At 41.0% G+C, this 23025-nt stretch overlaps 1 protein-coding gene across 1 annotated transcript in view; it reads left to right on the top strand.

The window, feature by feature from the left end:
• The first annotated feature begins 17102 nt into the window (after positions 1-17102).
• Adcy10 (adenylate cyclase 10) overlaps positions 17103-23025 on the top strand; it is a 70429-nt gene continuing 64506 nt past the window's right edge. The window contains exons 1-4 of the mRNA XM_055624611.1: positions 17103-17256; positions 17886-17990; positions 19582-19620; positions 19823-19966. Coding sequence (XP_055480586.1) covers positions 17103-17256; positions 17886-17990; positions 19582-19620; positions 19823-19966 — 442 coding nt within the window. The remainder of the gene's footprint in view (positions 17257-17885; positions 17991-19581; positions 19621-19822; positions 19967-23025) is intronic.

Below are 23025 nucleotides of genomic sequence, written 5' to 3'. Positions count from 1 at the left end.
GTACAAAAATGTTCTTAGAAGTTGATGCAAAGATGCAGCCTTTTAATCCCAGCATGAGGAGGACTGTGAGTTCAAGGCCAACATGGACTACATAGTGATTCCTTTCAGAAGAAAAGAATGTTCTTAGATTTCTATATAATGCTTAAAACTGAAAGTCTCCAGGCTGGAGAGATGGCTCTGGTTAAGAGTACTGGCTGTTCTTCCAGAGTACCTGGGCTCACATGGCAGCTCACAACTATCTGTAACTCCAGTTCCAGGGATCCAATACCCTCACACAGACATATATACAGACAAAACACCAAAGAACATAAAATACAAATAATTTTTAAACTGAAAAACTCATAGTAAAATGGATAAATACTGTGAGATATAATCAAATGGTAGAACAATAAAACACTAAATAAATACTGATACACAATGTGATGGATTAATATTACAAACAAGAGAGAAAACCAGAGTCATCTTGTACATAAAGTTCAAAAAGGGATAAAGGTGATTTGTGGTATCACAAAGTCAGGAAAAGGAGAAGAAAGTGATTAGGAGATGGTGTAAGGAGCCCTGTGTGGTGGCATACAATAGTACACCCAGCAAGAGCAGCAAGAGTTCAAGGCCAGTGTTACATAGTGAGATCTCATCTCAAAAACAGAAGACTGCATGAAAGAAACCTGTGGAGTTCAGGTAATGTCCCCTTTCATGACTGGAGGGGATTTACTCACTTGTTACAAACTGTACTCTTACGACTTGTTAAAGTTTTTACATTTATGTTTCAATAAAATGTTTCATTCTGCATTATTTATTTGTTTGAATTTATTTGTGTGTTCTATGTATGTGTGTGTATGTGTGAGTGTGCACGTGCACTCCATGCCACATGTGTAGATGTCAGAGGACAAGTTGTGGAAGTCAGTTTTCTCCTTCTCCCCTGTGTACTCCAGGAGCAAACTCTGATCATCACACTTGGGTAGCTTCTGGCCAATAAGAGACTCTGCCTCAAAATGGAGACAGGTGACTTTCTGAGGATGACATAACACTAGAGGTTGTCCTCTCCCCTCCACATGTATCTGCACATACATTAATTTTTATCAAGGTCAGGGCTGGAGAGGGATAGCCCAGTTGTTAAGAGCGCTTGCTACTTCATTATGAGGATTTGAGTTCAGATCCCAGCTCTTACCTCAGGCAGCTCACAACTGCCCATAACTCCATCTCTCCAAAGGATCAGTTGTCCTCTTCTGTCAGCTGTGGGTACCATACATAGATATGCATACACACACACACACACACACACACACACACACACACACACACACACAGTCTAGGTCAAAGGGCTTGAATGGGGCACACAACTTGGGAAGCAGAAGCAGGCAGATCTCTGAGTTTGAGGTCAACCTGGTCTACAGATCAAGTTCTAGGTCAGCCAGGGCTACAAAGAGAAACCTTGTCTCAAAAAAAAAAAGTGTCAAGGTCATTTTCAGCTACATAGTGAGTTTGCAGGCAGCCTAGCCATGTGAAAACCTGTTAAAAGAATCATTTAAAAGCTCTCTAGGGGCAGCATTTGCTGCTCTTGCAGAGGACCTGGATTCAACTCCCAGCTCACATAACAACTCACAACTCTCATTAATTACAGTTCCAGGAGATTTGGAACCCTCCTCTGGTCTTCATGGACACCAGGCAGCAGGCACAGGATACACAGACATACAAGGAAAACACTCGTATAAAAGATTTCGTTTTTTAAGGAGAAGCTTGTGTGAGCAAGCAGCTCGCCAATTTTTATTTCTAGCTTTCCAGCATCAGGATCATGTGAGGGAAAAACATGGTGGGAGATGAGTGATGGAGATTGAAGTGGAAGTTTCTGGTTTCTTTGAAGACTGAGTTTTGTCATGTGGTGTTTTGCTGCACGTGATGTTTTCCCCAGGTTGGCTTGTGAGAGGACACGTGATGTTTTGCTGTGAGTCCTCATGTGCGAGGGGTGTGACTTCGACCAGCTGAGAACATCCATGGGTGAACTCTGAGGAGAGGAGATCTGTAGAGGCCCACTCACAGGAGACATCGCTTTTTGGATCGACATTGCTGAGCTGATCTTCTTGCTTGGACACTTGACTTTACAGAGAGAAACGTTCCAGAGTGTTTCTTTGGGCAATCTGAGTCTTGCGGCTTTTGCTGACTTCATGTTGCTGCTTCGTGTTGGCCTTTGAACTAGACTACTGGTATCCTGATGACTGAGTCTGGTATTCCCCTAAAGACCCATCACTCTAACCAGCAGGAAGCAGATAAAAGTACTATAGCCCTTTTCCCTACTAATCTTCTATATAAGGTTACAGGGGGGAGAGAGGAAAAGGAAGGGAGGTAAAAATGCTTAACAACCCTAAATAAAGTAGGTTTGGTGAAAAATCTAAGCCTACAGAAATGATAACAAGAATGAGAGAATACATGCAGTAAGTCAAATCAGGACTGAAACTTCCCAGGAAACATTATCAAGAGAAAGTCACTAAGGAAGCTATCATATAATCTTAAAAAAGATACCCAACCAAACAACAACAACAGAAAAGCAACAACAAAAAAAAACTCAACATAGAAATACCAAAAAACAACAACAAAAAACTAGCCAGGAGTGGTAGTGCAGCCTTTAATCCCAGCACTCAGGAAGAAGAGGCAGGTGGAGCTCTGTGAGTTCCAGGCCAGCCTGGCTTACAAACTGAGTTCCATGAAAGCCAAGGCTGTTACACAGAGAAGTCCTGTCTCAAAAAAAACAAAAACAAACAAAAATGTGAGAAGATGAGAAATAAATGCAAACCATTAAATGAACTAAAGAAGAGAACACAAGATCTGAACAAGAACCAGACAGAAATCATGGAAGAAATAAGAAACTTAAAGGTCAGATGAAAAAGTTCATTGACAGCCTCAGCAACAGATTAGATGAAACACGAGGAAAAAAAAAAATAACAGAGCATGAAGACAGATCTTTGGAACTATTAGTGTTAGAATGAGTAAAAGAAAACACGAAGAAAAAAAATGCAAGAGCTTTGAGATACCCTTAAAAACACCAAGTATTTGGATCATTGGCACACACAAGGGAGAAGAGCTGTGCACTGGGGCCCCAGAAAACGTTTTCAGTAAAATACCAGAAAACTTCCCAAATCTTGGGAAAGACATGGACACCCAGTAAAAGAAACATCTGTGCGCTCTAACATACATAACCAAGGAAGTGTCACCGTGAGTCATTGCAGTAAAGTTGTTGAAAGTGCAGGACAAGTCAAAGATTGCCACCTGAAAGGGAGAAAAGCCAAGTAACACGTATGGTAAACACATTAGACTAACGGCCTCTTTGTGTGTGGGTCTAGTGATCAACTCCAAGGCCTTGCCCTATGTTTCCAGCCCTGAGAAGATATTTTAGGGCTGGAGGTAAAGTTTATGTTACCGTCTATTTCTTACTTTGTTGTTAGAAATTGAACCCAGGTCCATTTTTGCTTTTTGCCACTGAGTCACATCCCTGATTCCCAGATTTCATTTTAATTTCTAAAGAATCTAACATGGAAGTATTTATTTTAGAGGACTCTATATCTTGTAAGGTTTACTTGTTGAATAAACTAATGTTTCCCTGACTTAAAAAAAAATACATTAAGAAATGTATGTGACTGCTCTACTTTTTCTCAGATGGGCAGTTTCTACTTGAAATTGCCAGTCAGTTCCTTCTTGCTGACTGGGAACCAACATAAAAATAGCAGCTGTGTTTCTGATTGTCTCTCCTATGTCACCTATTCCAGGAACATGGCCTGGTCAAAGAACCTGGAGAGTCCAGCACTGCGCAGACCAGCAGAGCTGGATTTCTTTTTCTTTTTTGTATTTTTTTTTCTTCTTTTTGTTTTGTTTTTCTTTGGGGCTTGTGAATTTATGTGTTGTGGAGATATTTTTGTTATTTGTTGGTTTGGTTTTTTTTTTTGTAACTAGATTTCTACTCCCCTAATACAATATATTCTGATTATGGTTTCCCCTCCTCCTATTCCTCCTCCCCTCCCATTCAGATTTACCTCTTTCTGTCTCTCCTTAGAAAACAAACTGACATCTAAAGCATACTATATGGAAAGCTATACTATATATGAAAAGCCATACTATATACACCTGTAGGGTAAATAAATAACAGGGTGGTTATATTAGTTATAGTTTATATTATATTATTGATTGTATATTATATATATAAATAATCAGGACAATAGTGGCATGCACCTTTAATCCCAGCACTCAGAAGGCAGAGGCAGGCAGATCTCTGAGTTCAAGACTAGCCTGGTCTACAGAGTGAATTCCAGGACAGCCAGACAGTGAATTCCACAGAGAAACCTTGCCTTGAAAAACCAAATGAATAAATATAATAATAGAATACATAATAGAATAAGATAAAAGTAAATATTAAAATAAGAAATTAAAAAATGTTAAAACCTGTTGAGACATCATGAGACAAGGAACCTCCAAAGGCACCCTTGAGTTTGTTTTCCTGTTAAACATCTATTGCTGTGGGCGAACCTGCTTACTTCCATAATAGCTGTATAAACTTGCAGTCCCACCAGCAGCGGATGAGTGCCCCTGTCTCCGCCTCCTCACTAGCACAATCTGTCATTTGTTTTGTTGATCTTGGCTCTTCTGACTGGTGTGAGATGAAATCTCAATGTAGCTTTGATTTTAATTTCTCTGATGACTGAGGGTGTTTGAGCATTTCTTTAAGTGCTTCTCAGCCATTTGAGTTTCCTCATTTGAGAATTCTCAATTTAGATCTGTACCCCATTTTTAAATTAGGTTGTTATTTGCTTGATATCCAGTTTTGTTTTGTTTTGAGTTTTTTTTATATATTTTGAATAGTAACCCTTTACTGGATGTGTAATTGGTAAAAATCTTTTCCCATTCTGAAGGCTGCCACTTTGCCCAAATAATGGTGTCCTCTGCCACGCAGAAGCTTTTCAGTTTCATGAGCTCTTATTTACTGTTTATTCTGTGTCAAAAAGTCTTTTCGTGTGCCAGTGAGTTCAAGGCTATTCCCCAGTTTCTATCAGAGTCAATATATTTGCTCTTATGTTGAGTCTTTGATCAATTTGGGCTTGAGTTTTGTGCAGGATGTTAAGTATAGATCTATTTGCATTCTTCTACATGCCAACATCCAGTTTGACCAGAACCATTTGATTTTTGTTTGTTTGTTTTGTTTTCTAGTGTGTGGTTTCTGGTTTCTTTATTTGAAAAACAAAACAAAACAGGTATTCATAGGTGTGTGGATTTATGTCTGGGTCTTCAATCCTATTTTACTGATCTGTCTGTTTTTATGCCAATAACATGCCATTTTTATTACTATTACTCTGTAGTACAATTTGAGTTTGGAGATGGTAATACCTCCCACAATTCTTTTACTGTTCAGGATTGTTTTAGATATCCTGTTGGGTGAGCATGCATGCCTTTTCCTCCGAGCCATCAGCTGAGCTAGCAGGCATTTGGCTTTCTTTGTTGGGTCATGACCCGAGTCTGAAGGTCAGCTGTGTGCTTTCTCTGCCTCTCTGAGCTAGCAGGTTTTCACCTCAGCCTCTGGCTCCTGAGTCTTCATTGGTAAAATGGAAGAGTAGGGATTTACTTTCTTTATAACAACAATTGGAGATCTTTGCATTTTCTGATATCTTCATTTTCTTTTTTTCGGTGCTTTAACATTTTTGCCATACAAGTCTTTCCCTTGCTTGATTAGTGTTACCCCAAAATATTTTGTATTTTTTGAGGCTATTGTGAAGGCTGTTGTTTCCCTGATTTCTTTCTCAGTCTGTTTTCCCTTGTATAGAGGAGAAGCTACTGATTTTTGTGAGCTAATGTTGTATCCTGCTACTTTGCTGAAGATATTTATCAGCTGGAGGAGTTTCCTGGGGAATTTTTAGGGCCTCTTACGTGTACTATCACGTCATCTGCTACTAAAGATTCTTTGACTACTTCCTTTCCAATTTGTATCCCCTTGATCTCCTTCACCTGTCTTTTTGCTGTAGCTAATACTTCGAATACTATACTGAATACCTATGGAGAGAGTGGACAATCTTGTCTTATTACTGATTTTAGTGGAATTGCTTAGATGTTCTTCATTTAAGTTGATGTTGGCTATGTGCTTTATGTAAACTGCCTTTATTATGTTGAGGTATGTCTCAACTATCCCTAATCTTTCCAGGACTTTTATCATGAAGAAGTGTTGGATTTTGTCAAATGCCTTTTCTGCATCTCATTAGGTAATATGTTGTTTTTTGTCTTTCAAGTTGTTTATATGATGGATTACATTTATCAATTTATGTATGTTGAACCATCCCTGAATCTCTGGGATGAGACCTGTTAAAAATTAAGAAGAAGCAGGAGTCAACCGATATTCTCTGCAAGAAGTTTATTAGGAGGGTATAGAGGAAGGGGGAAGCAGGACATGAGAGAGAGAAAGAGAAAAGGGAAGGGGCACCCCAAGAGAGAGAAAGAGAGACAGAGAGAGAGAGAAAGAGTAAGAGGGTAAGAGAGAGAAGTAAGAGAAAGTAAGAGAGAGACCACGTGTCGGGGTTAGCGCTGTAAGGGGCAAGGTAACCATGCCTTCCAGGTGTAGCCACCTGGCTGGCGATACATGATGACGACATAGGTTGCTGGGTAACCCAGGAGCAGGTTGTGTTCCAAAATACTAACAAGACCTACTTGATCATGGTGGATGATCATTTTGATGTGTTCTTGGATTCAGTTTGCAAGTATTTTATTGAGAATTTTTGCATCTATATTCATAAGGGAATTTGGTCTGTAATTCTCGTTCTTTATTGAGTCTTTTATATTGTATAGGTATCAGGGTAACTCTTTCTGTTTAGGAGAATATTTTGAGGAGTACTTTTCTTTTAAAGTCTGGTAGAATTTTGTGCTTCTTGTTTATTTGGTTGGTTTTGGTTTTTTGTTGTTGTTTTTGGTTTTGGTTTTGTTTTTGATTATTGGTTCTATCTCACTAGGGGTTATAGATCTGTTTAAATTGGTGATATGATCTTATTTAACTTTGGTAGTTGATATATATTGAGAAAAGTATCCATTTCTTTTAGATTTTCTATTTTGGTGGAATACAGTATGTCTTTGTGAGTCTCTGTATTTCCTCAGTGTCTGTAGTTGTTTTCCCCCCCTTTTATCTCTAATTTCGGTAATTTGGATCTTCTGACTGTGTCTTTTGGTTAATTTGACTAAGGGTTTATCAAACTTACTGATTTTTCTTGAAGAACCGACTCTTTGTTGTATTGATTCTTTGCATTGTTTGTTTGTCTCTATTTTATTGAGTTAAGCCCTGGGTTTGGTTATTTCTTTCTGTGCACTCCTTTTTGTTCTAGAACTTCCAGGTGTGCTATTAAGTTAGTAGTAGTAGGTCTCTCCAGTTTCTGTATTTAGACACTTAATGGTCTGACTTTGCCCTCTTAGAACTGCTGTCATCCTGTCCCAGAGGTTTGAGTACATCGTGCTTTCATTAAATTCTAGAAAGTTTAAATTTCTTTTTCTTAATTTCTATCTTGACCTATTTTTAGTATCATAGTGAATTGTTCAGTTTCCATAAGATTGTAAGCTTTCTGTTGTTTCTATTGTTGTTGCTATTCAGCTTTATTCCATGGTGGTCAGATAGAATGCAGGATGTTATTTCAATTTTCTTGTATCTGTTGAGACTTGCTTTGTGTCCTAGGATGGGGTCCATTTTTGAGAAAGTTCAATGAAGTGCTAAGAAGAAGGTATTTTCTTTTGTGTTTGGATTAAGTGTGCTGTAAATATCTGTTAGGTTCATTTGGTTTAGGACATCAATTAGCTCCAGAGCTTCTCTGTTTAGGCTTTGTCTGGATACCTGTCTATTTGCAAGAGTGGGGCACTGAAGTCTCCCCTCTCACTTTTTGAGAGGTAATATGTTGTTTAAGCTATTGTATTGTTTCTTTAACAAACTTTGGTGCCCTTATATTTAGGGCACAAATATAAAGAATTGCAATGTTCTCTTTGATGAGTATCAAGAGTGATACTCTATTTCTCCTGATAGTTTTGGTTGGAAGTCTATTTTATCAGATACTGAAATGGCTACATCACCTTGCTTCTTAGGTACATTTGCTTGAAATATCTTTTTCCATCCTTTTACCTTGATCCATCCTTGATGTTAAAGTGTGTTTCTTGAATGCACCAAAAGGATGGATCTTGTTTGCACATCTATTCTGTTAGTCTGTGTCCTTTTATCAAGGAATTGAGACTGTTGATGTGGGCAGATACCAATGAGCAGTATTTGTTAATTCTTGTTATTTTGTTCTTGTGCTGTTTGTGTGTGTATGTGTGTGTGTTTCCCCTCTTTTGATTAGCTTATCTGAGATTATTTATCCCTTGTCTTTTCCTGGATGTGATTAGGTTAATTTCTTCAGGTTGAAAATTTCCTTCTAGTGCCTTCCATAAGGCTAGATTTTTAGATAAATCCTACTTAAATTTGATTTTTATCATAGCAAGTCTTTCTTTCTCCATCTATGGTGATTGAAAATTTTTCTGAGTATAATCTGGGCTGGCATATGGTATTTCTTAGCTATTACAGCAGATCTGTCCAGGCCCTTCTTGCTTTTAGAGTCTCCATCAAAAAGTCAGTGTTATCTATTATTAATAGATTTGTATGTTTATATGTTACTTGGTCATTTTCCCTTTCAGCTTTTACTATTCATTCTTTTTTCTGTCATGTAGCATTTTGATTATTATACACCAAGTGGAATTTCTTTTCTGGTCCAGTCTATTTGGTGTTTTGTATGCTTCTTGAACCTTAATAGGTCTCTCCTTCTTTAAACTAGAAAAATTTTCTCCTATGATTGAAATTATTTTCAGTGCTTTGAGCTGGGCTGCTTTTCCTTCCTTTATTCCAATTATTCAAAGATTTGGTCTTTTCACAGTGTCCCAGATCTCCTAGCTGTTTTGTGCCTAGAGTTTCTTAGATTTAACATTTTCTTGACTGAGGCATTCTTTTTTTTTTTTTTTTCTATCTTCTCTTCAGAATATGAGATCCTTTCTTTCATTTATTGCATTCTGGTATTCTCTTGTTGAGGCTTGCTTCTGAGGTTCCTGTTCAAGTTTTTTATTTTCAGATTCACCTCAGTTTTGGTTTTCTTTTCTTTCTTTTTTTTTTTTAACTTTAACTGTATTTTTTTTTATAATTTATTCACTTTACATCCTGATTATAGCCCCCTCCCTTATCTCCTCTCAGTCCCACTCTCCTTCCCTTTTTCCCCTATTCCCCTTCCCTATTTCTCAGAAAGAAGGATCCCTCCTCCCCTACCAATGAGAGACCAAAGAACTAAAAATTAATTTTTTGGGTATTGGATTAAAGTTTAAAGCATAAGCCTAAACAAAGGCCAGACAGGTGGAGGCATGTCCAGCCACCTCCTGGGAGAAACCAGCCTTACTGCATTGTTTTCCTGCCCACTAGAGATACAGTTGCTAGGAAACCAGCCTACATCACCCCACTCCCCTAGGACAGCCAAACAAAGGAAGCCAGACCATTAATGGTTTGGGGGCTTTCCTATAGTCAATCAGTTTAAAAAGCAACATCCCTTTTGTGCTTCAACCAATAGACGCTTGCCAGGCTGGAATGCCCCTGCTTTGGGCAAGCTGGGAGGAACTGGGACCTTTAAATCACTGGGACTCAGAAGACATATAACCTTGGGCAGACTCCTTCTAAGCCCCTAGCTGGTGACAGAGGTGAGGAGGCACCAGGGGATGGCTACAATATGCAGAGCCCCAGGCTTGGCATCTCTGCCATTGCTCTCTGGTCTCTGGTCTGGCGGAACGACAGGCTGCCATATCCAAGCTCTGGTGTAGTTGGGTGGAACCTGATTTGGGGGCAGGCCACCCTTAAAGAAACAGGATAGAGGGCCCATCAAGAAAGAGGCCACTGTTCGGAATGTTGGCTCCTCCTCCTCCTTCTTCTTCTCCTTCTTCTGTTCTTTGCGCACATTGTACCAGTACATTGTTTTCTTGTGTTGTTCTTTCATGTTTTTGTTTGCTTATGATGGTCTCAGTGGGCCAGTGACCAACCAGCTGTGCACCATTGTGACTTTGCATGCCCCATGCTCCCAGCTACAAGCTGGGGCACTTCTGGTCACTGGTGGGAGCATGGGGCAGGACAGGTAGAACAGCCAAGAGTAGAGTGGGCTTGCCCAGGCTGACAGGACAAAGACTTGACATTACGGCTGGATGGAGAAAGAAAAGTTTTATCTGTCTGTTTAAATGTATGTATTGGCCATTACATGTATATTTCTGACCAATCATAAATGGTTAATATGCTCTATATGTCTTGGTTATAGATTAACAGTTATTGGAGATGTTTAAAGTTAAATTCAAACTCTTGTTTAAAACATATATATGTGTGAGTGTGTGTTTGTAACATCTATAGAAACACAGATGTTTTTAAATAGCAACCCATGCGGCCTGTCATGTGATATGACTCCACCATCCTGAAATTGCCACTTGGTGTGGGTCAGGGCAAAGGAAAAAGTTACAGAACTTCTTAGTCATAATGAATTCTGCTTATCATCCTATCTCCTTTTAGACTGAGAAGACAAGTCTCATTTTAAATTGGTATTGATTTTAGAGATTGAATTGTTTGCACTGATAAATTTGGTTTTGACTTTTAAAATTATGGGTGTCCTTTGTGACTCCACTCCTAAAAAGGGTACTTTATTTTGATATTGCAAAAACAGATTTCTTCTAAAAATGTGTTTAAGGCTATGAAACATTTTAAAGTTTATCAGGTATTTTATAATAATGTCTTTATGGATTACATATATGTATATATTTCAGGATTGTGTTTTTGCGGCATGCTTTATGTGTGATCCAGCCCTGGTTTGTAAAGGTCTATTCAGATTGACAAGCTTATTTCAAGTGTGTGCCTGGCTGCCAGTTCCTTCTGGCTGATAAGTTTGGTATGGCCAGAATAGTTCAAGTAGAGTTTTAAAATTATTCTATACTGTTTTATTATGCAGCTGGTTCTAAAACTCATCTGATTACAATGATAGAACTTGGTTACGGGAAGCTGTGAATGCTCCACAGTGCTGTACCATGGGAGGCAGCAACACCATCAGCGACATCTGATGGCTATGTTTTAAATTGCTGGCCACAGCCTGTAACAACGCGTGGCTAGCCACCATGTTGGTTCAGGGATAAAGAGGGTGGACCGTGATTTTACTGCCATTTCTGTTAAGGGCTGTCAGCTGTGTTTAGTTCCCTATGTAGTGCTAAGTGCAACTTCTGTCCTTTAGGCTTTTTTGCTGTTCGGTCTTAATAATAAAATGTGGTGGGATCAGCAAGATTTGCTAGCTCCTCTATGAACTGTATCTGATTGAAAGTTTTGCTTTGATTTTAGTTCAGAAATATACTTAAAGTTATGCTAATGACTGCAGTTGGTTACAAGTCTCTTGTTTACGTTTTTAAGCCTAAGATGGGTAACTACAAAGTTTGCCTATGTAGATCTACTTGAAATAGATATGGTCCTAAAACACTTATCTAAGGAATATGCCAGAATTGGAGATTATAACATTCTGTTTTACAGAATGCAGTTTAGAGCAGATAACTAAAGATAGACAAAGAGTAACTCAGATGCTGGCCCTCAAGCTTGTCAGAGATCTATGGAATATGGTATTTTAACATGTGTAAGCTTATTATGACAGAAAGTCCCAAAATTCTGGCAGTAGCTCCCCAAGGTCTCCAAGAAGATTTGGGTACAACAACAGATGACTTTGACTCTGGACAGTGGTATGCTAACCACTGGGCAAGACTGTCCCAACTGGCCCACTGCTAGGGCCCAGCCTGAACTGTGAAGAAAGCTGTGGACACCTGGAGAGTCAAAATTTCACCTTGCTGAAGGCAAGGTGATATTAATCTCTCATGATATTTTTTTCACAGAAACAGTCTCATTTTCTGTACCTGATGGCCAGACTGCCTCTGCTCATGATGCCATGAGACCACAAGAGCCAGGGACAACTGCCTAAGTGGTGGACTGACTAGTAGTCTCTGTCATTTTGGTCATGATTGGTACATAGACTGGTACATTTATTTGGCTTATAATTTATCCTTCTCAAGTCTCTGATCACATTGATGGCTAAGCTACGCTAATGGTAGCTTTTCAGCTAAAAATCAAACAATTAGATCCACTGTTTGTTCATTGGTCAACTCATTAACTAGTTAGAACTACTAGGTACTAGATCTCTTATTTAGAAAGGCAAAGAGGTTTGCCTTCCTCACAGGCTTCATGTTAATTCTCTGTGTCTTACAGTGAATAACTGGATAGAAAGATATAAAGTTTATATAAGGTCTGAGAATTCAAAAGTTTAAGTTATGAGGATCTAAAAAAGTTGAGGGTCTGGGAAGATGTTTCAAAGTTGGTAAATGCAAGAAAGATTGAAGAGTCTAAGTTGGTGTTTTAAGGGATGTGAATGTAAGTTGTAATAATATAAGAAAGTAATTCAAGGCATATTGAAAATGGGAGATATTTCAGATCCCCCCAAGCTGTTGTTGTGCTTGTGTTATAAGATTCCAGAAGTTCAGAGTTAGGACATTGATCAATAGAGTTCTGATAAGCTGATGGAGCACTGACTGCTTATTATCCAGTCACAAGCTTGAGATTTTAATTTCCTTTTGGTTGTCTTCTGGAGGTAGACTTAAAGGTGCTTCTCATCATGCTGAAAACATTTGTCTAATGTGTATATATCTGACCCAAAAGCCATAGCTTTTACTAGGTCTTAATGGCATGAGTCTACTCCTGTTGTCTTGTAGACACTTGTTACCTGATCTTTCTAAAGTATGGACATCAATACAACCTTTTGTAAACTAAAATTCATGAGTTTCAGGAAACCAAAAATCATAAGACCTGAATCTGGCCTAGCTCAAACAACCCCACATGAGTTTTTCCCTTGGTCTTGAAATTCCTCACTTTCCCCATTTATTAGACAAATTTTAACTTCTGTCTCTAGTCTGAATTTGTCTCAGCAGATTTTCTCCTGGCTGACAGACTCTATTCAGGGATCAGCTATGGACTGCAAGCTGAAATCTGAACTTGTTGAAAGTTGAAGTAAACCAGTCCAGCCAATGTGATGCCCTCCTGTCTCTTCAACTGGGTCACTAATTAGATAGTGCTCCATTGCCTAGCTTTTGACTAGCCTTTCAGCTTTCCTGAGTCCCCAATATCGCTGCCCCAATGTCAGACTGAAGAAATTACAGAAGAGAGAGATTCAATGACCTTTATCCTACTAACAGGCTGAAATGCTTAGTCAAAAGTGGTTCCCTGATATTAGCTATTATCTTGGGGACCTGCTTATCTGGAGTAGGAACTGGTATTGCGGCAATGGATGTACAAAGCCAGATTTATAACAGCTTAAAGGCAGATATTGATAAAGATAGTCCGTGCCTTGAAAACTCAATCACCCATTTAGAAAAGAATGTTGATTCCCTGGCAGAAGTAGTGTTGCAAAACAGAAGAAGCTTGGATCTGTTGTTTTTACAGCAGTGCGGTTTATGTGCAGCTCTTAGAGAGAAATGCTGTTTTCATGTAAATCACTCAGGAATGATTAGGAAATTCTTAGCAAAAATAACAAAAAGCCTGGGGAGACACTAGATTCCAGAGGATGTTTTAAATCCTGGTATAATAGTTCTCCTTGGCTTACTACCTTTATATCCACTCTGATGGGACCCCCCTACTCATTTTGATTTTTACCTTTGGGCCTTCTATTTTAAATCACTTGAGGGCTTTCATGAAAGAATGCTTGGGAGCGATACAGTTAGTGGTACTCAGATCCCAGTATGGAAGATAAATCTAAAGGACACCAGGGGTCATATCTGGAGGACCCATGATTAGGTCTTCAAGTGATCATAGGAAGAGGGGAATGAGAGACCAAAGAACTAAAAATTAGTTTTTTGGGGTATTGAATTAAAGTTAAAGCATAAGCCTGAACAAAGGCCAGAGAGGTGGAGACATGTCCAGCCACCTGCTGAGAGGAACCAGCCTTACTGAATTCTTTCCTAACCATTAGAGATACAGTTGCTAGGAAACCAACCCAGATTGCCCCTCTCCCCTAGGACAGACAAACAAGGGAAGCCAAACCATTAATGGTTTGGGGGCTTTTCTATGGCAAATTGGTTTAAAATGCAACATCCCTTTTGTGTTTCAATCAATAGATGCTTGCCAGGCTGAAATTCCCCTGCTTTGGGTGCACTGGGACAGACTGGAACCTTTAAATCACCCACCTACCCTGAGCTCGGTGCTCTCTACTCTCAACCGCTGCATTGGTGAGGGTGTGAGCCCAAGCTCTAGCTGTAATAAAAAGATCCTCATTTGTTTTGCAATGGACTCGACTCCTGGAGGTTTTTTGGGATCTCCCAAATCAGGCACAATACCATCTGACCCCAGCCTATCAAATCTCATTAGGACTGATTGCATGTTCTTCCTCTGTAGCCTGGCAATGTCCTGCCCCCAAAGGGGGGTGATCAAAGAGCAGGCAACAGAGTTCATGTCAGAGACAGTCCCTGTCCCCTTACTAGGGAACCCACATGAAGACTGAGCCAAAGGGGTCTAGGTTCTTTTCATGCATGGTCCTTGGTGCATTAGTCTCCTCAGGCCCCCATGGGTCCAGATTTGTTGACTTTGTTGGTGTTCTTGTAGACCTCCTGTCTGCTCTGGATCCTTCTATTCTTCCACTCTTTCCTATGACTCCCTACGCTCTGCCCAAAGTTTGGCTGTGAGTCTTAGCATCTGCTTCAATCCCCTGTTGGGTGGAGTCTTTCAGAAGACATTTATGGTAGACTCTCATCCTGTTCCCTCTCTTCAACGGCTTCCAGTGTCTATTCTGTTTGCACTTATGAATGAGAATTAAGCATCCTCCCTAGGATCCTCAGTTTAGTTTTCTTTATTGTATATATTTCCACCTTCAGTTCTTGATGGTTTTATTTATTTTCTTCTATTTCTTTGTGTGTTCATAAATTTCTTCAGTGGATTTATTCATTTCCTCTTTAAGAACCTCTGTCATACCACAAACTCTACTTTATGGTCCTTGGTTCTTCAGCTATACTGCATTTCTCAGGGCCTACTGTAATATGGTTGCTGAGCTCTGGTAGGTACATATAGTCCTGGCTCCTCTTGATTGTGGTTTTATGCTGGTGTTTAGGCATCTGGATTGTAGTTCTAGGTGCTGATAACTGATCTTGTCTTTGTAGTGTAGGTGTCTTGTTCTTTGGTTTCCTGTTGTCCTCTCTGGTTCTTAGGAGGGTGTAGTGGCTGTGTGTTGCCTGGTAGGGAATGCTTCTGGGATCTTGCTAAGTGTGGCCACTGGAGGTTCCTGGTACAATGTGTATTGGGAGTTGTAATTTAGGGATAGGAATGGGCTAGGAGGGACAGATGAGGGGATTCCACTGGAGAGAGGAAAACAGGATGTTCCCCCAGGATCTGCTTAGTCTTCTGGGAATGGGGCAGAGAGTGAGGAAAGGCCATAGCAGGTGGGGATGAGACTAGGGGGCTGGATTTGGAGGAAAGGAGGGAATGTGAAGATCTGTAGTTTGCCTACCTGGTTCACTGGCCTACTTGCTTCTCTGGCAGGCTTTGCCTGCCTGTTCCTGGGAGATGGAGACTGGGAGAAGGGGGATGAGTTGAGGGAAGGAAGGTTAGAGAAAAAGATCATCAGGGTGATCCACCAGAGATGGTGCCAGAGAGAAAAGGGAGTTTGAAGCAGGTGGCCTGCTCTAGTCAAGAACCTGGGGTGGGACTGAGGGCATTGAATTTGGAGAAGAGAGAGAGCTGAAGATTTGAAGTTAGCCTACCTGTGTCCCTGCTCTGTCTGGCAGGCAAGTTCACAGGGAATGCCTGCTGAAGATAGAGGCTCTGTGTGTTTGTTTTTTGAGAAAGGCTCTCACTCTGTAGCCCAGGCTGGCCGGGATCCTTTTGCTTTGGTCAACCCGCTGCTCCATGTTCTTTGATTGCAGGCATAGCCCAACACACTCAGCTAGAGCATGTTTTTTAACCTCACTTGAGTTTGAGCACTCAATGACCACACTAGAGGAAGGTTTAGTCAATGCTAATTTTCTTAGAGCCAAGTGGCAGCAAAAGGAAATGTCAACATATCCTCTCACAACTTAAACCCTTTTCAGCCTTCCAACTGTCACTTGTGTGCCTACTACATCCTTCTGAGTTTTCTCACTCTCCATTTAACATTTACTTAATTTACTTAATCTCTTGCCGATAGATAATAACCTGATGCCCACATGTAAGCATGTTCCCACAAAAAAAAGTCTGTAATTAATTTTTATAAAGGACAAAAGATAACAGGTGAAAAGAGGATGAAGGGGGCTGGAGAGATGGCTCAGAGATTAAGAGCACTAGCTGTTCTTCTAAAGGTCCTGAGTTCAATTCCCAGCAACTACATGGTGGCTAATAACCATGTATAGTGAGATCTGGTGCATTCTTTTGGCAAGCAGGTACACATGCAGGCAGAACACTGTATAAATAATAATTTTTAAAAAGAGGATGAAGGACAAAGAAACAAAAGGAAATGGAATCTGGCTAGATTGAATATGGCTACTAACCCCACACCCCACTGGGGTTTATCCTTTTAAGGAAATGGATAGGTTCATTGCTGCCCTCCACAGTGTGTTCATTTTCTTTGTAGCTGTTCAGGGTTGGGTTGGAAGTCCAGTCTGTGGTGCTTTTCCTTCTATATAGAAAGGTGATCCTATAGGCAGAGGCAAGCATAGCTCCACGAGTTAGAGGCCAGCCTGGTTTTCATAGCAGGCCAGTGGGGACTATATAGTGAGATCCTATCTCCACTGTCTCAAAAAAAAAAAAAAAAAAAAAGGAAGAAGGAAAGAAAAAGAGAGAAGAAAGTGGTTGATGTCACCAACTCTAGCATTGCCACCACTCTTGTCCTTTAAGTAAAGCCATCCGTAAGGTGGAACAAATCCACTGGAGAAAAAGAGATAGAGAACGTAGGTCAGATTTCTTCCATGCCCAACTTTTGTTTCTAGAAGACCTACTTGAGAAAGTCTTCCTGACACTAAAAAGTCCTGACCACTGTCCTTGAGCTGAAAAATCCTGATTCCTGTCCTCGAACATGAGTGCTCCAAGAGAAGAATTACAAAACCAAGACCGGGCCATCGTCAGAATAGCAGCTCACTTACCAGACCTCATTGTCTACGGAGACTTCTCTCCAGAGCGGCCGTCAGTAAAATATTTTGATGGAGTTCTGATGTTTGTTGATATTTCAGGCAAGTGCAAAGGGGACACTTGCTTAATGTGGGTGAGCAGCAGGCTCATCTCAGAAGTCACACGCTGGTTGTGGTGGCAGTGGGGACACCATTTTCAAACCCCTAGGCCGTTAAAGCAGCACAGCAATTAATCTTACTGTGCACACAGGAAAGAGACCCCTGACCCCAGATGTCTCTCATCTTCCCTTCTCCCAGCTTTCAGTCACAGGCATGTCTTCAAGTGCACCATCTGGCTTCAGTGTCCCTGCCCCAACTTCATAGCCTGGTCCTCCAAGTCCCACACACATCCTGACAAACTGACAAATTCAAGAGATGATCTGCTTGTCTTTACACCCTAATACTAACACTGCTTCTTCTGAAGAATTTGAAAGACATGTGGCCTCTCAACCACAGGACAAACCAACAGCATCCGATGCGATGCTGTTATCCCTGTGTGTACTAAGAACCCAGAAGGAAGAGATGGCTTGCTTTTCTTGACCCCTTGCCTACTAAGTGCTGCTTGGCTAATGCCTGGCCATCCACTAAGGTCACGTGACACTCTGCCCCTTTTAGTGGCTCCCCCTGCAGGCCAGTGAAGCCCTCTGCTAGTTCTGCATGACTCCTAGGAAACCAGTGGCCGTTTCTTACAGGTTTTACTGCGATGACTGAGAAGTTCAGCACAGCCATGTACATGAACCGAGGGGCCGAGCAGCTGGTAGAGATCCTCAACTACTATATAAGTGCGATAGTGGAGAGTAAGTGTTCCCGTGGGGCTTTGCCGGAGAGGTTTTCAGATTGCTGCTCTGCTGGTGTCTGTACAATTACCTATCATTCTTCGTATTCTCCAGGAAATAGATATGTCCTTCTTCTGGTTAGTGGTTGGTTGGTTGGTTGGTTGGTTGGTTGGTTGGTTGGTTGGTTGGTTTTTGTCAACTTGACACAAGCCTAGAGTCATCTGGGAAGAAGGAACATTGAGAAAATCCTTCCATCAGGTTGGCTTGTTGGCAAGTCTGTGGAGGCATCTTCTTGATTAAGAATTGATGTGGGAGTTCCCAGAACACTGTGGGTGGTGCTACCCCAGGGCAGGTGGTCCTGGGTCATATCAAAAAAGCAATCTGGTTGAGTCATAGGAGCAAGCCAATAAGCAGCACTCCTCTCTGGTCTCTATTTCAATTCCTGCCTCCATGTTCCTGCTTGAACTCTTACCCTAAATTCCCTTTATGATGGACTGATAGATATAATCTAAAACAAACTCTTTCCTCTTGCAGTCTTTTTGGTCATGGTATTTATCACAGCAAGAAAAAGCAAACCAGGAAAGTCATAAGTACTTTTAATATGCTATAATACAACTAAGGGAATATGATTAAGTCTTACTAAGAACACTGCATGACAGAAAGGATGTTTTGTGTTAAAAGCCAGTCTATAGCCCAGACTGACCTGACACTTACATAGCTATGACCTTGAATTCCAAGCAATCAATCCTCTTGCCTCGGCTTACCAATACTAAGCTCATAAGAACAAGCCTTGATACCTCAGATGATGTTCTTTTAAAATTATTTATTTTTATTTTATTTTGTGTATGGGTGTTGTGCCCGCATCTCTGTCGGTGCACAACATGCATTCCCGGTTCCCATGGAGGCCAAAAGAAGGTGTTAGAGTCCCTAGAACTGGAGTTAGAGTTACAGAGAGTTGTGAGCTGTAGTGTGGGTGCTGGGAATCAAACCCAGCCCTCTGGGAAAGCAGCCAGGGGCTTGTTTTTAGAGACAGGGTTTCTCTGTGTAGCCCTGGCTGTCCTGGAACTCACTCTGTAGACCAGGCTGGCCTTGAACTCAGAGATCCACCTCTTGTCCACTCATCCACCAACCTATGCTCCCTTAACAGCTGGCCTACAGAGAGCTTCCTTATACACTGGGAAGAAGGCAAGGATCATGAGGTCTTTCTGGGCACTGTGCCTTCTTGTTTCCTGATTCTTGTTTGGTTTGTTTTCCTATTGCACAAACATGGTTTGGTTGTAAGGCTTACTGTACTGGAGCTGAGGAGGCAGGCCTTCATAGAAGTCACGAGATGTCATGTTTGATAGACATGTATTCTCTGAATTGTTATTCTCAATACCTCATTTCTACTCTCTCTCTCTGAGTCAGGGTCTAAGATTTAGCTATATATCCCAACAATCTGGCCTTGAACTCACAGTGATCCTTCTACAACAGCTTCCCAAGTGCTAGGAAGACAGGCATGTACAACCATACTCCCAAGCCTCCTTCTATTTTACCAATGAGTAATGCTCGTTAAAGAATCAATTTAACTTAATTTTTCTTTTTTTTTCTCTCTTCTTATTCTTTTTTTCAGAAGTGCTGATTTTTGGAGGAGATATCCTAAAATTTGCAGGTACAGAATCTGACTGAAATGGGAAAGGGTGAAAAGGAAGAACTGAGGAACCTGCCCTGTTACAAAGAAGGAACCTCGGGGAGGCATGGTCGGGGAACGGGTTGAGAAATTTTTGAGGCGGCACAAGCATATGTAATGTTCATGCAAAACGCAGCACTGACCTCCGGGGTAGGACCAAGCCCCCAGAGTGTCTCTCTTAAAGGTGACGCACTGCTGGCCCTGTGGAAGGTGGAGAGAAAGCAACTGAAAAACATCATCACGGTGGTCATTAAGTGCAGCCTGGAGATCCACGGCTTGTTTGAGGCCAAGGAGGTGGAAGAAGGCATGGATATCCGAGTCAAGATAGGTAAGCATCTGAGGCTGGCCATGATGGCATATGCTTGTAATCCCGACCCCTAGGAGACTGAGGCAGGAGGATAGCTGAGAGTTTGAGGCCAGCCTGGGTGACATAACAAAAAAGAAACAAAAGATTTGGGAAAGAACAGATGCTACAGCAGTTGGGATCTGGTTCCTCACTCCTAGAAGATTCTGGCTTGGCCCTACCATTGTCCTTTGAAGTCGGGCTGACCAGAATGGAAATTTTTGCTCACCGTATACGGGAATTTGAGATGATCATGATATCTATATAGTAGACTATTGTAAAAGTGAAGTTGACTAGATGTGATGGCACATGCCTATAGGCTCATCACTCAAGACACACGGGAAACTTTGTGAGTTTGAGGCCAGCCTAGGCTACACAGGAAACCCTGTCTCAAGGAATAAATATTTTTGGGCTTGGAGATATAACACAGTTAGTAGAGTGCTTGCCTGGCGAGCAGGATGCCCTGGATCTCAAGAACCGTGTAAACCAGGTCCGGTGACAATGCTTATAATCCCAGCACTCAGAAAGTGGAGGCCAGAGGGTAAATGAATCATGTAAGGTCACCAGGGATGTGGCCCAATCGAAAGAGTACGATATACAATTTGCTGAGTTCCTTACCCAGTGCTTCATAAACCAGGTGTGACGGAAGGCTCATGCTTTTAATCATAGCATCTGGGTAGTAGAAGCAGGAGGATGAGAAGTTCCAAGTTATCCTGGACTACATGAGATCTTGGGTCAGTAGTAAGAATAAGGAGAAGGAGATTATCCCCAGCTCTGTACAGAGTTTACAGACAGCCCAAGCCACACAAGGTTTGCCTGGTGCTTGGCACATAACAAGTACTAAATAAAGGAATCGTCATCACTGTTACATCTTGCTGCTTGTCATGGTTGTATAGCATTAAGTAAATTAGAGAGTAGTTTGTCATCACATAGATTCAGCAATGCTGTAAGAATGGTCTGTCGCTCCGTAAGAATAAGAAACAGACGCTAGAGAAGCAGCCCATCAGGTAAGAGCATTGGAGGCTTTTCCAGAGGACACAGGTTCAGTTCCCAGTACCCACACGGTACCTCACAACCATCTATATTCCAGTTCTAGGGACTCCAACTCCCACTTCTGACCCCCAGCAGTACCAGGAGCATACACAGTATCTATACATACATGTAGGCAAAACACTCATTCAAATACAATAGTCCTTTTGTAAAAAAAAAAAAAAAAGAAGAAGAAGAATGATAAACAAACAGGGCTTAACAAGTTATGCCTATAGCACAGCTCAGCGTTCACACTGGGCTTGCTGAGGGCGTGTGTAAGGTAGCAGCCACATGCAGTTCCATATTGTACATTTTCTTTCGTCATGGCACCAGGATTGAGGGAACATGGTAACCATGAGGATTCTGAGATGTGTGAGTGATGAGTAACAGCGAGAGCTGTGGGTGGTGCCATCTGTAACTGAAATTTATGAGCCTTAGAAACCTCAAGTATCAGGGCCAGCAAGATGGCTGAGAGGGTAAAAAGACTCCACATAAAAGCGGGAGAACAAAGTTAACAGGACACTAAATAATAGGCAAGGACCAGGTCTCCCTTTAACTCTCCCTGCTAAGTAAGCACCTGTTCTTTTCCCCATTTTTTTGGTGCTGTTGTGTTGTCATAGTGAGTCATGAAAAAATGTCCCACATCAGGTGACATGTCAAGGTATTTCCAGGAGTGTGAGATTTTAGGTGCATGAAAAGCCACAGGAGTCCTCGAGGATTCTGCTTTCTATATAAAATGATCACTGTTCCCTTATACATAAGGAAAATAAGCAGCTCCACTGAAATACTCACCCATATAAATGCTCTATAATAAATCATTTTTAGACGAAGGGATTATGTGTTAATTTTTTAAATAAATGCTTACTTACCATTTTAAATGTATGGCATAATAAAAGATGTGACTGAGTTATGAGAAAAAAAAAAGCGGGAGAACAAACTGTACAAAGTCTTCCTCTGACCTGTCTCTACATGTGACGTGTTGCAATCTCTCTTTCACATACAATAGTAATAATGATGATGATGATGGCGGCTCAGAGATTAAGAGCACTGGCTGCTCTTCCAAAGATCCCGAGTTCAATTGCCAGCAACCACATGGTGGCTCACAATCATCTACAATGAGATCTGGTGCCCTCTTCTGCCATTCAGGTGTACATGCAGACAGAACACTGTAAATATAATAAATAATTCTCTAAAAGAATAATAAGCCGAACACAGTGGAACACATATGCCTATAATTCCAGCAGTCGGGGAGGAAGGTGGATCTCTGTGAGTTTGAGGCCAGCCTGGTCTCAAAGCAAGTCCAGGACAGCCAAGACTATACAGAGAAACCCTGTCTCAAAAAAAAAAAAAATCATCATCATAAAAATAATAATAATTAAAAACGAAAAAAATCACAAATATCAGAACTAATGGGATCATCATAGGTTATCCAACTGATTATTTCTCTTTAATTAACTACTGTTTTAGGTAACCTATCTTTTTATGCCAGTTTTCAAGTTTTCCACATGGTCTTTAAAAGATCAGCCATTACAATACTGAATGTGTTGGGTTTTGTTGTTATTGTTTTGTTTTGTATGTAATAGGGCCCCAGACTTTAGTAGGCCCTGAGACCTTAGCACAACTGACTCCATAATGGGAGTGCCATTCAGGCTGTAAAACTCAGCCTGCACACAGACAGCAGCACCTGCCAAAACTAAAACAAAGGCCTAATCCATCAAAGTTCCCATAGTTCTTGGAAAGTCTCAAAATGTGCTAACCTTGCTTTTTAGCCTCTGTAGTTCTGCTTCTAGCTAATCATTCTTGTTAACTGAAATGTGTCAACCCAGGACATGGTTTTTGTGCTTAGAAGCACATCCTGAAAAAGGCTCAGGGCTACACCAGGATCCCGAGCACCCAGTGTAATTGCTGAGCGGCTAATAAAGACTGTCCCAGCAGTCTTCTCTTGTGGATAGCCCACAACAGATTTTCCAGGTTCACTCAGAGAGGCTAACGTAGCATACTTCTTAGAATGGAAA

The sequence above is a fragment of the Psammomys obesus genome, unplaced genomic scaffold (assembly GCF_907164565.1).
Source record: "Psammomys obesus unplaced genomic scaffold, mPsaObe1.curated_primary_1811, whole genome shotgun sequence".
NCBI classification, from domain to species: Eukaryota; Metazoa; Chordata; class Mammalia; order Rodentia; family Muridae; genus Psammomys; species Psammomys obesus.
The sequence above is the reverse complement of the archived record's forward strand: the minus strand, read 5'-3'. Positions and strand labels throughout refer to the sequence as shown.